Source organism: Olea europaea, unplaced genomic scaffold (genome assembly GCF_002742605.1).
Source record: "Olea europaea var. sylvestris unplaced genomic scaffold, O_europaea_v1 scaffold2488, whole genome shotgun sequence".
In the NCBI taxonomy this organism is placed as follows: domain Eukaryota; kingdom Viridiplantae; phylum Streptophyta; class Magnoliopsida; order Lamiales; family Oleaceae; genus Olea; species Olea europaea.
In genome coordinates this window covers 1-15,334 of record NW_019243107.1, presented here as the reverse complement: position 1 = coordinate 15,334, position 15,334 = coordinate 1, and the positions used below count along the sequence as shown (strand labels likewise).

The 15,334-nt window shown below is 36.0% G+C and overlaps 3 protein-coding genes across 3 annotated transcripts; 1 reads left to right on the top strand and 2 right to left on the bottom strand.

Moving 5' to 3' along the window:
• Positions 1–1,264: 1,264 nt before the first annotated feature.
• Positions 1,265–3,358, top strand: LOC111382394 (mitochondrial import inner membrane translocase subunit Tim13-like). The gene is made up of 2 exons (XM_023006358.1): positions 1,265–1,502; positions 2,997–3,358. The coding sequence occupies exons 1-2, from the start codon at positions 1,389–1,391 to the stop codon at positions 3,144–3,146; spliced, it is 264 nt and encodes an 87-aa protein (XP_022862126.1). The 5' UTR covers positions 1,265–1,388; the 3' UTR covers positions 3,147–3,358.
• Positions 3,359–9,369: 6,011 nt separating this feature from the next.
• On the bottom strand, positions 9,370–10,650 carry LOC111382388. The gene is made up of 3 exons (XM_023006345.1): positions 10,623–10,650; positions 9,740–10,524; positions 9,370–9,618 (listed from the first exon to the last, which is right to left on the bottom strand). The coding sequence occupies exons 1-3, from the start codon at positions 10,648–10,650 to the stop codon at positions 9,370–9,372; spliced, it is 1,062 nt and encodes a 353-aa protein (XP_022862113.1).
• A 2,642-nt stretch (positions 10,651–13,292) lies between these two features.
• Positions 13,293–15,286, bottom strand: LOC111382396 (soluble inorganic pyrophosphatase PPA1-like). Its single transcript, XM_023006362.1, has 8 exons — positions 14,889–15,286; positions 14,787–14,815; positions 14,611–14,676; positions 14,384–14,491; positions 14,165–14,230; positions 13,958–14,078; positions 13,758–13,839; positions 13,293–13,623 (listed from the first exon to the last, which is right to left on the bottom strand). Exons 1-8 carry the CDS (start codon positions 15,019–15,021, stop codon positions 13,581–13,583), a joined length of 648 nt encoding a protein of 215 aa, XP_022862130.1. The 5' UTR covers positions 15,022–15,286; the 3' UTR covers positions 13,293–13,580.
• Between the last annotated feature and the right edge of the window lie 48 nt (positions 15,287–15,334).

Genomic DNA, 15,334 nt, shown 5'->3' with positions numbered 1-15,334 from the left:
TTGGTTCTTAATAAAATACACACAAGTTTATTGACTTCTCTCCGCTCCCTTCTCCTTTCTTCACTTTTCGCAACAATTTTCTTGTTTTGAAGTCAAGCAAAAAGAATGCTCAATATTGCTAAAACTCAAGATGGAAATAAGTCCAACAAAAGGAATCTTAGTCCAAAAGTTTAGTCATGAAAACAACTTTCTCTGCTAGGAACAAAGCATTATTAATTATGGATGTTTATGATTTCGAGAATTACGTATTTGTTGAAAACTTAAAAAATGTGTATCAAGTTGTATGCCTATTTTATATATTTATTGATCTATTATACGTTAAATATATCGAGACGCTTAGCTCGACCAATCACATGAGTTGACTCGCGCTCGCTAATTACAATAGTCGAGCTTGAGTCGACTCGATTCAAGAAAATTGGGCTCGGGTGGCCCCATGGGATCATCTCTTGGTGGGGGTGAGTCAAGCAAGCTCAAAAGCTAGTAATTTTTTTAATCGAAAATTGTACCTTCAAAGGTTAGCGAGCAACGACTAGCTGGCTTGTACGAATTTTTGCTACTTGGCTCATGTTCATAACTAGCCTCGAGTAAGAGCCAAGTCAGCTCTACATATGAGTGGGTTGAACTATCAACCGATGAGATTTTCATTGCACTTCTTACCCCTACATCTAGACGAATAAGATTTAAGGCTTAATCCACGTCTTACCATACCTTACGCCTTTCAGAACCTTGAAAAATGATTCTTTGTCCTTTACTTCACTTTTCACCCCTACGACTACGCGAGTAAGACTTGATGTTTGACACACACGTTTTACTATATCTTACATCTTTTACAACCTTGAAAAATAGTTCCATTCATATATTTGACAAGGTACGGGGTGATAGTTGGGGTTGAGAGTTGCTAAGGTAGAACAACACATATCAAGAGGTCCGTGGTAGGAAAGATGACTATTATTTTCATTTTGTTTATTTTAGAAATTTTTATCTTATTTAGATTTAAGGACAAATTTATCTTTCCATTCTAGCTTAACAGTTTTTTAGACATCAATTCATATGGGCTACCTGCACCTGAACCTAGAAGTCCGGGTGAGAATGCTAATAATAAAAATTGGAGACTATGTATGCAATGTGGAACATAGAGCTTGTTTGGACTCGATTTTTTTACCCAAAAAATTAATTTTTTGACCGTTATTTTACTATTTCAATTGTCATATTTGACTTTTTCTCTCACAGATAAATTCCACTTTTCTTTGGTCAAAAAATCAATTCTAAAGGCAATATTGAAAGAGCGAACTTAAAGGGCAAAGGGGTTTAGGGTTTTTCTCAAAATCCAGATTCCAATAGGCAATAGCACAGGCGTTCGAGAGCTAGGGATAAGAAAAAGGTGGAATATGGATACATTCTCCTCGCCGTCTGTTGGATCTTCGCCAAAATTCTCGACTGAGGATTTGATGGGTCAGCTCAAAGTACAGCTTGCCCAGGCTTACGCTGAGGAATTCCTCGAGGTATAGATGTGTATTATACGTATATTTGCTATCACTAGATCTACATCTATGTCTGAAGAGTGAAGAGGTTTCAAATTGTAGCTGCTTTTTTATTAACATTGTGATTATGACGATGAGATGTCCCTTTTTGTTCTTCTAATTATAAGCCTCTGTGTTATTTTGGTCCTTCCGTTTGTTTATGTCTTTTGGAAGTAAAGTGTCATAAACAAAATATAAAGCAATGTCTATCACCAGATAGATTTGGGACATGCCTTGACTAATTTAAATATTTTCAAGGAGTATCAATCTTGTAGGACCAACTGAGATCGATTTGAATTTGATTCAGGAAATGAAATGAAGGGTTTGCATCTGGTCGTGGAATGAGGAGATCTTGTGGCTTTTAGGTCTAGTTTGTGCAGTTTTATTTGTTTTCTGGCTGGAGAAGGCGGATAAGTAAAAAGATGGGGTTAGGATTGAATAGAGAACAATATGGCTTCTTCGGGTTGAACATGGGTGTGACAACTCACAAATACCCTTGCAGAATAAGTCTTTCATATGTAGGCGGAATGAAGCTGGGGAGAGATTTCCAGGTCACATAGAGAAGATTCAAAGAGCTTGGACCTGAAATAGAGGGAATACAAGCATCTGGACATTGTTGAGAGTAGAGCAATTGAACTATTTTTGACGACAAAACTAAACTTGTGACTTTCTTTTATACCATCAATTGGCAGAACAAAAAAAATTGGAATAGAAAAGCTCTGTGTTTTTGTATAATTACACAAGTATAATCAAATGTGGATTGGGTTAGGATTAACCAGGCAGGCATATATTGGACTCTTTGTTTAGGGAAATGGGTTTTAACTGATGCAAAAGTATCATCAAAACTGTTACTTCCAGATATGACAAAATGGAATGCAACTAGAAGCCCCAAATGAAATCTAATTATATTGCTCCTTGTCTAATTAATCATTACAGGTGTTGCTGCTCCCTGGTGTCTCATTATGTACCAATAATGATCATCTCATAAATTAGACCAATCACCTTTCATATTCAACAAAAACCAAATTTCTTTTTCAATGGATTGTACAAGCTGAGAGCTTTAACAAAGTTGAGCAGAGCTATGATCACAAAAAGATCAATATTTTTACTTCTGTGTCAGCATGTTAAATCTGTGCACTTCCTTCAGCTGCTATCCAACAATTTACCAAAGTGAAACTCATTCCAGTTTGGGCTATCCATCAATTGTCTTGATCAGTAAAATTATACAATAGGCTGTTTCTTATTTTTAATTTTATTATTTATGATGAACTGCTTTCACATCTGGCATCCAAAGGGATGCAGAGATATATATTCTTTACAGAGTTGATGCAAATGGTTCTGGAATCATCATTTCTGTAAGGGCGGGTATTCTTTCTGTTTGTCCTCGAAGAACCATTTGTAAACATTATAGAGACGTGCAATTCATGTGCTTTCTACATTTGATTAATCATTGGTTTTTCTTCAATGTTTATGCAGACTGTGCGAGGAAAGTGCTTTGAGAAGTGCATCACCAAACCTGGCAGTAGCCTAAGTGGGAGTGAGAGCAGTTGTATCTCCAGGTGCGTGGATCGATATATTGAGGCCACTGGAATAATTGGCAGGGCCCTTTTCAATGCACAGCGCTGAAATAACTATTGAAGAACTTTACAGTCTTACGAATTCATGGATAACCAAGTATGAGTAGGCTTGGAATCACGATCCTTTTGATAAATTTTGACATTGCTTCTGGTAATAGATGAAGAACTATAAACTAAAGGTTGGACGCATAAACAATTTGCCTCTGTATGTTGGTTAATTTTGAAAATTTTCTATGGAGTAATCAATTTTTTATCCATAAATATGTTTTTTTTTTTTTTACTTGCTTGAGAATGGTTTAATTTCTGTGTGGCTGGACTCCCATCCCCTTCTCCACTCCAGGGTCTCTATTTGGACTATAGGTGTAAAAAAGGGTATACTTTAAGCCCTCGATCGGCAATCGTTCAACGGACTACTTTTGCGATATCTGTCACATAAAGAAGCTCAGCAAGCCTTGCAAGAAGATTTGGAAAGGAAGAAAAGTACTTGTCATACATTCATTTAGATGGCATTTTTAATGAGTCACAGCATATTAACTACAGCCTTCATTGTTAGTTCCTGCATTTAGTTTCTTTTTTCCAGCCCATCAATTCAGCGTAGAGTCCATCGCCATTCTGGGAATACACGTCTTTGAGACTGGCGGCTGATTATCTTGCTTCCAAGTGCATATCAACTTTCTTGTTAATACTAGTCGCTATCACGTGCGTTGCACAAATTTCGTATTTATCGTATTTTTATTAGTGTATGAATTTTAGTTTTTTTGAAAAGTTTTTGAAGCAATATTTAAAAATATTTTCATGATATAAGAAAATAATTGTAAATTATTTTTACAATTGCATAGCAGTATGTTATCTAGAAAAAATATGCTTGTATATTTCATCCTTGAATAAGAAATATACAAACTATTTTGCTTGTATTCTTTGATAGTGTTGATATGATTGAATTGAATATGAAGATTATATTTCTAAATTTTGTGTAATTCAATATTATAAAATAAAAAAAAAAAAACTCTCCGCACAATGCGGAGAGAGTTGAACTAAGTGCAGAGTAAAAATGAAAAATAAAAAAAGGTGCAGAGAAAAAAAAACCTCTCCACATAGTGCGGAGAGAGTTGAACCATGTGCAGAGTAAAAAAAAAACTCTCCGTACAGTGCGAAGAGATGACAAACCAACTCTCTGCACAGTACGGAGGGCAAAAAAAAAAACTCTCCGCACCATGGCAAAACTCTTCGCACAATGCAGAGAGAAAAAAACTCTCCGCACAGTGCGGAGAGAGTTGAACCGTGTGTGGAGTAAAAAAAAAAAGTGTGGAGAGAAAAAAACTCTCTGCACAGTGCGAAGAGAGTTAAACCATATTTGGAGAGTTGACAAACTCTTCGCATAATGCGGAGTAAAAAAAAAAACTCTCCGCATAGTGCGAAGAGATGACAAACCAGCTCACTGCAAAGTACAGAGAAAAAAACTCTCTGCACAGTGCGAAGAGTTGTTCTCAAATTCCTTAATTATAAGTCAAATTTCAAGATTGTAAATTTTTCGTATACACAACGAAATAGAGTCGAAAAATATGATTCAAAATTAATTATGTCTTCTTTAAATTTCAGTCACAGCTCAATTTTTGAGCATGCAAATCATATTTACGGTATTGAAAAGAAGCTTTCTCGTGATTCATACAATGAAACAATATATGAGTTGTGCAAAGAAGGGAATAGTGATAGTATCATGACATTGCTTTCACAAATGGAGGCTTCAGGATGCCACCCAAATTCAATATTTTACACTTGTTTGATAATAGCTCTTGGACATTAGGAGCGGATATAATTTTCAGTGAAATTATACTTTCGGGTTGTAGGTCAGGAATTAAAGTGTTCAATGCATTGCTCAAAAGTTGTTTGAGAAAAGACCTTTTGGAACTTGCAGATAAAGTCCCGAGAGTTTTTATTTTTTTCCTCACACTGTGTGGAGAGATAGCTTGCCATCTCTCAGCACTTTGCGAAGTCATTTTTTTTTTTGCTTATATGCGGAGATTTTTTTTCTCATGGAGATTATATATACTAAAATTATTATTATTTTTTTATGTTGTTGGCATGATGCGTGTGTGGAAGAATATTTGTCAATCACCATAAACAAAATTCTTCACAAAATGCAAAAAATAAAAATGCATAATAAATCTTCTTATTATGCTAATAAAATTACAATAATTTTTTTTTACAAATAACATAAAAAATTATTTTTATTTTCAACAAAAAAACACATTTAAAAATTAGCAATTTCATAACCACTTTTTTTTTTTAATTCTCGAAAATACAATTATAAAAAAGGAGATAAAATTGAATTACAACATTTAATATTTAAAAAATTCAATATTAAATAAATTTTATACATTTATAACAAATTATAAATTCATATATGCAGCTATTCGTATTTGCCGGCAGCTTACCGTAAACACAGTTTACTGTATATGCTACTTACTATATTTGCAACTTACCGTATTTGCACATTATCGTATATAATGTCTACCGTATTTGTAACTTATTGTATTTGTAGTCTACCGTATTTGCAAATAACTTACCGTATTTTCACCTTACCTTTTTTGCAGCTTACCGTATATGCTACCTACCGTATTTGCAGCCTATCGTGTTTGCAAACAATTTACCGTATTTGCTACCTACCGTATTTGCAACTTATTGTATATGCTGTTTACCGTATTTGTAGCTTATTATATTTTTATATATCGATTTTTGTACTTACAAATATCGAAAATGCAGAACACTGTACATTCACTTACCAAACGAATTTCAAAAAAAATTTCAGATTTTTATTTTTTCAACATAAGCATAAAATAAATATTAAATATATATGAAGGGCAAAATATAAATACATATGAATATGGTGCTCAATCTTCAATTTTTCAATATTGAATTACACAAAATTTAGAAATATAATTTTCACATTCAACTCAATTATATTAACACTATCAAAGAATACAAGCAAAATAATTTGTATAATCTTGTATATTTCTTATTCAAATATGAAATATACAAATATATTTTTTCAAAATGACACAATATTGTTATGCAATTGTAAAAATGATTTGCAATTATTTTCTTATATCATGGAAATATTTCTAGATATTGTTTTAAAAACTTTCCAAAAAACTAAAATTCATTCATTAATAATACGATAAATGTAAAATTCGTGCAACGCACGTGACAGTCATTGTGCGGGAAGTTTTTTTTTATTTCGCACTGTACGGAGAGTTTGCCAACTCTCCGCATTGTGCAAAGTTTTTTTTTTTAACTCTGCATTGTACGGAGAGTTCGCACTTTGTGAGGACAGTGTCCGCACAAAATGCCATCTCTTCGCACTGTGCAAAGATTTTTTTTTTTACTTCGCACTGTACGGAGAGTTTGCCAACTCTCTGCACATGATTTGCTATCTCTCCGCATTATGCTGAGAGTTTTTTTCTTCATTTTTCACTCCGCACATGGTTTGTCATCTCTCCGCACTGTGCGGAGAGTTTATTTTTATTTTTTTTTAAAGCTCATTTGCGAAAAGTTTTTTTTTTAAGCTCATCGTAGTTTATATTTATTAAAATTATTATTATTTTTTTAATGTTAGCGACATGATGTGTAGAAAAACATTTGTTTGACATAATTATTTTTTTAATGCTAGTGGGATGATTTGTGGAAGAATATTTGTTTGACATAAACAAAATAAAAAATGACATCATGCATAGTAAAATTGGATTCATTTACTATTGCATGAATAGTAAACCCTCCTTTCCTTTTTTATTAGAAGTTAGATAAAGCTTGCCATTCTTCAACTATTTTAGGTCCATAACTACGGTTAATTACCCCATACATCACTGAACTTTACCAAATGTTATCCAACAGGTCACTAAACTTCAAAAACTACCCGATTAGTCACTGAACTTTCGAAAATGCAACCCCATCCATCACCCAACTAACGTCTGTTAAAAAAACTGACGGGAGTGATGACGTGGCACGTTTTTGGAACTAAATCTGGAATTGAAAACACGATTTTAACACCCAAAAAAAAATCCCAAATTTGTCAAATAAAGCACCCAGACCGTCCTTACCCCTTCAATACCCCAAATTTGTTAAACTCAACTCCTCCCAAGCTGGAACCCTCTTCCCTGTCGCCGGTCGAAAATGAGAGGTGGTGGTCGCCCACGAACGTCGCCTTCCCCAGCCCATAGCCATCGGGCTCAGCCGCTTTTGTCGAAATCAGCAGGTCGATCGTTCGAAGACAACGCATTCCCAAATTTCAAGCCCTTTTTTCGGCGCCAGTGGTGGGACTCATGATCACGGACCACCACCACAGGCCAGTACTCATCATGATACATCTACTGATCATATGAGTCTTCCTTAATTTGGGGTTGAAATGGCAGTTAAGAAACGACGCAAGCATTCACCTGTCCGATCCCTTTCAGTTGGCAGACCTCTCAATTTCGTGAGCAAGTGTCGGTTAGTGAGTGCTATCCACTATTGGTATTGAACAAGTGGTTGCTAAATCTGTGAAGTCTACCTTATCGAAAAAAAAAACTGTGAAGTCTAGTGGTGGAAGTGCATGCCCTGGTGAGTGGTGAATCAACGGGTACTCCAAAACCTCATGTTGCTGGCGTATCTCATTCTTGGTGAATCAACGAGTACTCCATTTGAATTGAATGGAGGTGTATGATCATTCTTGGTATTGTAATGTGCAGTTTGTCAATTGTGGTATGGCTATGTTGTGTTATGTGGTGTAGAGAAGTGTTGGTTAGCTAGCTGAATGTGTTGTAGCTATGGTATGGCTATGTGGTGTCAAATGTTTGGAGAGCCAATGTTGGTGATGATATTGAATAATACAGTTTCCCCCCCCCCCTAGTGGTGTAAGCTGAATGCTTGTAATTTGTTTAATGTTAAGCTTTGTAAATGTTAGTTATAATTTGTTTAATGAATGATCAATTGCAAAATTACATGAAAGCTGTACCAAAAAGATTAAAGGAGACTAACAAAAATATTGCCATACATGACAAACAAACTGCGAATACATGCGGAAAGGTAGCTAATGGCCACTAGCAAAAGAATTTACACTGTCATTTTGTAGCTACTGGTTCTGCTTAATAGACAAAAAAGACAATATTGTTATAGCATACTAGCATCCTAGCATTGTGCAGTAACATTCCAGCAGCCCAAAATAACAAAGACAAAAATAGAACTGGCTTCACTTCTTGCATACATCTTCTTGATCCATCACATTATGTGGCAACACTAGCTTTTATCCTTAACCTTTTTCAACATTCAGTATCTGGGGGGTCAACCTGAGTAATGTATTTATGTAAGTGGACTTTCAAAGCAACCCAATGTCACCATAATAAATGCAAAAGTAGATGTACATTTGTTTACCTCATGTGCAGCTGTCCCGGTTTCTGTTGCGTCTTTCCCTTTATGGAACCATTTGTTATGCCCCTTCTCCCCACAAGTCGAGCATGTCATAAAAACAACACCCTTCTTCTTCAATGACACTCTCGTGATTGTGACTGCGATTGTGATTGTGATTGAGAGGGTTCATTCTCCTCAAGCCCCTTCCTTCTTTTTGTTTGTTTTCTGCCTTTTGTAGTAGTGTACCAAGGTGGAGGCAATACAGGGGGTTGGTCACTCTAAGGCCACAATACTTGTCCGTTCATAGGAGACATAACAGGTTCATAAATGGTGTTGTATGTTTCTACTGTAAACCATTCAGACACATAATCTTTTATCTCGTGTCCTTTGTCGAAGATGCAAGCAATTGCGTGTGGACATGGAATCCCAGATATGTCCCATCTTCGACAAGCACAAGTTCGATTCTCCATGTCGACTACATATTCGCCATCCGAACACTGTGCTTGATATTGATTTGCCCCATTCCAACTCAAGATGCATTCACGGGATGCATCAACATGCTTTTCCATAATCTTTTGGATTTTAGGGCATATTGATTTGTTGTAGTTTTTGAGTTTGTCTCGCTTCATTTGAATTCTATGCATCAACTTCGTTTGAATGCCTATCAACATTGCAAGTATCGATTTCTCTCTCTCTTCAAGAATAAATTTGTTGAAGCATTCACGGGGGTTGTTAAGCAGCATCTCGCACTTTGACTGATCCGAAAAGTGAGACTTACTCCACTCAGCTGGTGGTTTGGCATTCAACCATCCATATGCCACCAGGTTAACAGCTTCCATCTTCGCCATCCAGTACTTGAAAGATGCCAAATGGCTTGCTTTTGCAGCACCTCACAAACAGTCTTTTAAATGCTTTCCCTTGAAGTCCTTTCGGAAAAAAATTTGATACATATGCCGAACACAAAACCTATGTTCTGCTGTTGGAAATAAATCGGCAACAACATTCCTTAAACCCTTTTGTCTATCACTCATGAGGGTGACAGACGACCAGTTCTCCATAGAAAGGTCTTCAGACAACAACATTAGAAACCAACGCCAGGAACTAGTGTTCTCTTTCTGAATGACTGCATACGCAATTGGCTATATGCAATCATTGGCATCAATCCCAACTGCTGCAAGCAATTGCCCATCGTATTTTCCTTTTAGAAAACATCCATCAACACAAACAAAACGACGACAACCATGCAAAAATCCTCTCTACCTGAGAAACTATCACTGTTGAACCCGGATTTGTTCTTCTCAATTCAGCACCATAGCAGTGTAACAATGCAAATTGTTCTTCATCACTCCCTTCTACTAAAACCTTGGCATATTTTCTCGTATTCCAAGATACTACCTTGGTAATGTGCAAACCAAAATCGTTTCTCACGGTACTCCTGAAATGTTTGATCTTCCATTCCGGATCAGCTCTAAAGTCATCTAGATAGTACTCTACTAGCCATTTAAATGTTGCATTCTTATTCGTCCGAACTCTGAAACATGTGTGTTTGGGAACGTATGTTTTAATCTGAACCGTTTTTTCACCTTGGAGCTTAGACGCCCACAACCTCCAAGTGCATCCATCTTTACATACGCAATGAACCCGGTCTTTATCATTTCTCTTCAAAATAGGTTCAACCCCGTTGAACACCGCGTAATCCTTCAAAACAGATTTCAACTCCTCAAATGAAGAAAACAGCAATCCAACCTCAAGATGTGGATTCTTCTTCTTCCCATTTTCATTTTCAACATAATATTCAGGAAATTTTTGCCGACTACTGTTCTCATCCGACTCCGAATCACTTCTGATGTTTAACTCCTCTGAAGATACATGTGAAGAACTATCTGATTCGGGAGCTTGTCCATCCTCTATTGTAAGAGGCATATCCAGTTCGATACCTTTGGTCACGTTATGATCGAACAGTATGTCATCATCATCATACACATCGTTGTCCGAATCATTAAAGTCCGAGTCATTCAAGTCCGCATCATCATCGAAATGAACAACTACAGTTTCATTAAAAATAAATCTATGTAAAAAAAAAACCAAATTGTACACTAATGAACAAGTTATTCAACAGTAGCTTGAGAAATTTATTTCTAACCTGCTGATTGTTCTTCAATATTTGCCATAGTACAGGTTCAGGGGAGATGAGCTACTGGTCTGGGAAGACGACTACAGGTTCAAAAGGGGCTAGCACCGTTCTTAGACCAAAGGGTTGTGCAGGCGATTTTACGGCTTCTCCGATCGGCGATTTGGTTTTTGGTACTGTCAATTTTGGGCCGTGTGTGACGAACTACAGGTTGTCGGTGGCTATGGGCTAGGGAAGGCAATGTTTGTCAATGGCCACCGACTCTCATTTTCGGTTGGCGACGGGAAAGTGTTAATTCCAACTTGGCGGGAGTTGGTTTGAGGTTTTGGAGGGGTGAGGACGGTCTGGGCATTTTATTTGACAAATTTGGGTTCTTTATTATTATTATTATTATTATTATTATTATTATTATTATTATTATTATTATTATTATTATTATTATTATTATTATTATTTTGTTGTTAAAATCGTGTTTTAAATTCCAGATTTAGTCCCACAAACGTGCCATGTCATCACTCCTGTCAGTTTTTTTAACAGATATTAGTTGGGTGATGGATGGGGTTGCATTTTCGAAAGTTCAGTGACTAACCGGGTAGTTTTTGAAGTTTAGTGACTTGCTGGATAACATTCGGTAAAGTTTAGTGATGTATGGGGTAATTAACCCCCATAACTACAGAGTTAATTCAAGCAATGTTTGAAGCTTAAATTTATTCTTGCAGAAGCCCCTCACTGCTTCTCCCTGCCACCCCCCGGCCACCCCACCCCACGGGGGTTTGATAAGTGTGTTTTTGCACACTTATTTAGGTCACAAACATAACTTAATAATGAGCAAAATGATTGAATTATGACTTAATCTCGTTATATTTGTGAATTGTAGGGAACACCGATGAACATGGTGAAATTCAGAAGAAAAGAACCGAAAAAAGACTAAAATGGAGCAAAGTGATAGTTCGAGGACCAAGTTGCAAATAATTCATAGATGAGACAGGAAATGGAATGAAGATTCAAGAGTGTTAGAGGTTAATCGGATGAGGAAAGGAGTCAAGAGGTAAAATATGATCGAAGTATTATCAAGTATCAACTTTCAGGCGAAAAAGCTATGCTTGTAAATTTTAATCTCTACTTGAGATCCATTTTTGACAGAGTAAACATCAGAATTTGAGGAAGCCTATTTCTATCAAAAGTGTAGATCTTTGAGTTTTCTTGACAATGCACTTTGAATCACTTCAATCGGAGATTAGGAGAGAAAGTTATGACCAAAATACTAAAAGTTGTCCAGCGGAAAGAATGGTATAACTATGCGTCGCATAGAAGCCTCCCGAGAACTTTTTCTCAAAATTTTTTTACTCTATGCGACAGCATAGAAATGTACTATGCGGTCGCATAGAACAAGATTCGGGGCCAATTCAGCAGTTTCCTTATTTCGCCGAAACTCTTATGGAAAGGAGATTTTTAGGGTTCTATATAAACTAAAACTCGACCAGAATGAGGGGACGCCACTTTTACAGAATTGGAGGGGATTATACACAATTTTGGAGGATTTGGAGAGGAAGAACAAGGCAAAAACAAGGCAATCCACTTCAAAATTCAAGATTTCACTTCAAGAATCAATTGGGTGATGTTCTTTCTTGGTTTTAATTATTACTTTTCTTTATTTCCCATTATGTTAGGCTAGATTTTCATGTGCTAGGATTTGCGATGAACCTTACATTATGAACTCTTAATCTTGAATTTTATTTATTTGACGTTAAAACATGTTTTTAATTATTGAATGATTGGCATGGATTTTATTTTCTCTACAATTATGTGCACAATAGTTGTATGAGATTTGTGGCTTGTTTTGCCCTCGAGAGATGGAAAATGAGTTAGACATTATGTTAATTGTCGTAAAGTTCGATAAGGAATAGAAATATACCGCTATGCTTTATGTGATCTTTAAGTATTCATAAATCTTTAATGCATTTTTATATGTTCGCATCCGTCATAGAAATATAGTCGGATCGCATGTGAAAATAGGTTTAATTCTACTCGAGAGAGATTGTTAAACAAATTAGGAATATTGGTCTTCATAATTGAATCGTGTTGTCAATTTTATAAAATTCGGATTAAAGAGGATTGATATAAGGGGATTCGGGATCCTAGTACGCATTTCATTATCATATTTTTATAAAACTTGCATTTAGTTATAATCACACATTTAATTTAGTTAATTTAGACTTTATATTTATAAGTAGGTTATTAAATCATAATTTAGTTAGCGAAAATATCAAGAATTTCTATTGTTTCGATTAAGGCGACGATAGGTAAAATTGAACTAATCAATCTATGTGGGACGGTATTCGGACTCATTTAATCCACTTTATTACTTGTTAACGAACCGTACACTTGCGGTAGTTTAAAATCGAAAGGAATAATTTCGCGAACACCCACCTCACCGGTTTCACTCAAACTCCTATCAGTTTCAGTGCCCTGGCACCATCTCCTTCCTGTGCTCCCTTCTCCCTCTCGCCCAGTTATTCCATTACCCTTGTCTGTTGCATTACTGGGGACTTCCCTATTAGCCGCTCCTACTGGGGAACTCTTGAGGTCCTTAGTAAGAAGCGGAGGGGTGGGGGGGAGGAGGTTGAAGATTTGTGTAAAAGAAGACTGTTTCCGAAAACTTTGTCAAAAGACTCAAAAGCATGAGAAGAATTGAAATTGACAATACCCCATTAGTTGTAACTCAAAAATTACAATAAAATCCAAACTCACGAAAAGAATAGAATAGAATCAACGTGAAAAAAAAAAAAACAAAAACAAATGTCAACCAGAATAAGATAAATTTCGCAAAACAAGAATAGAAAATTAATTTTTTCCCCCTACAGTCTCTGTTAATACTCTGTCTGGAAAAGAAACCAAATGCGTCTAGAAACTTCAAATCTTCCTTTAGCTAGGTATATCCCCAACATTGAATTACATCGTGCATTTCATCTACTTCCTCAAGGTATGCAAGATGTACTCAGCATAAAGATTCCTGCAAAATTAATGGGAAAAAAAAAAATCAATAAGAAACATTTTAGAAGATGAAAATTGTGACATAAGCCACTTCGGATTGGATAAGTGAATATCCGTAAGCTAGACTGTCCAATAATAAAAAATGAAGCTTACATGGAGTATTGGATAGCTTCTGTAGCAGTAGATGAAGGTAGAAACTCATTCACTGCTACCTCCTTGTTCTCATTCTTCTTGTCTAAAATTGTGTCAAGGAAAACGTTCTGTTTTTTATTGTTACATGCTAATAACCTATGATACCTAAAGAAGACTCAAAAACTCGAGCAATATCTTGAACCAAAAAAGTAGAAGGATACAATCTTCAAAGAAACGGCGGATTTCTTGAAGACGGTGAGGTGGAAGCTGGCTGATATCAGTATAGTGGCGAACCTCAGGATCGTCTGCACATACTGCAATGATCTTGTCATCTTTCTCTCCCTAATTTGAAACAAAAACTTGATATCATCAATCTTGAACCAATGCAAGAAATGATTTAGCTGCACTCTTGGATGGAGCAGTCGAACCTGATCAATCATAGGCATTAATCCTATGGCCCTGGCGCGAAGAAAACAGCCAGGTACAACAGGCTCCTGTTTAAGAAATCAATTTCAATTTAATCAATATCGCTTATTAATACTGATGAATCTACTGGGAGTCTGGGAGGATATGTTTATCTTTCTCTGTTTCTGGAATTGTATGATCGTTAACAGCTCAACTAATGATAACTTAAGATATTGACCAACCTGCATAAGAACTAATACATCCATTGGGTCATTGTCTTCGCATAGTGTTCGGGGAATGAAACCATAATTGTGGGGATACACCACTGAAGAATACAATACACGATCAACCTGAAATTCAAGCAGTGACAATTAACCAAAAAAATTTTAAGAGTGACTCTTGATTTGCTTACACAGTTGAATACAGAAATATACTGTAACATAAGATTAGGTAATCCCATGATATGTACCTTGATCAGACCAGTTTTCTTGTCAAGTTCATATTTCACTTTACTCCCTTTTGGTATCTCGATCACCTGAAGGAGTACAGTAACATTGATAAGGAGTCACTGATAGTAGTTCCATTATCAATTTATAGAAAATTACAATATGATTAAGAAAAAGGAGAAACAGAAAGATCACATACAACATTTATGATTTCAGGTGCATCAGGTCCTGCATGAATACAAAGAAAGTATCAGAATCTAATATTATTTGAAAGAGGGATAACTAACATTACGATTGTTACCAATCTCAAGGTCATGCCAAGGATGAGCAGCCACTGATCTCCTTGACAAAGATGAGAGGATCCTCTCATTTAAGCGCGGAGCTTGTCTACGGGGTAAGGCTTCAGCTCCATTCCCATTTGTCTCGCTGGCCATTTTACTGAATAAAAAGGAAATGTCAGGCTTTAAGGATTCGACGAGTTCTTTGTTAAAGATATGTTTCTGGACGATAATTGCGCTTGTGTTTTGATTAAGGTCTGTGAAGTTGGAAAGATCAATTTGTAATCCCACCCTTTTCTTGAATTGAAATTACTTGTATTTACAATTGTGTAAACAAAGAATCGTTGATGCAGATCAGATCAGAAATGATTTCATATAATTATAAGCATGGATTTCTAACATAGGGAGGGATGTTTCGATAGATTATAAATCAAGAAAATGTCAGCATACAATCAAAGAATAGATTCAA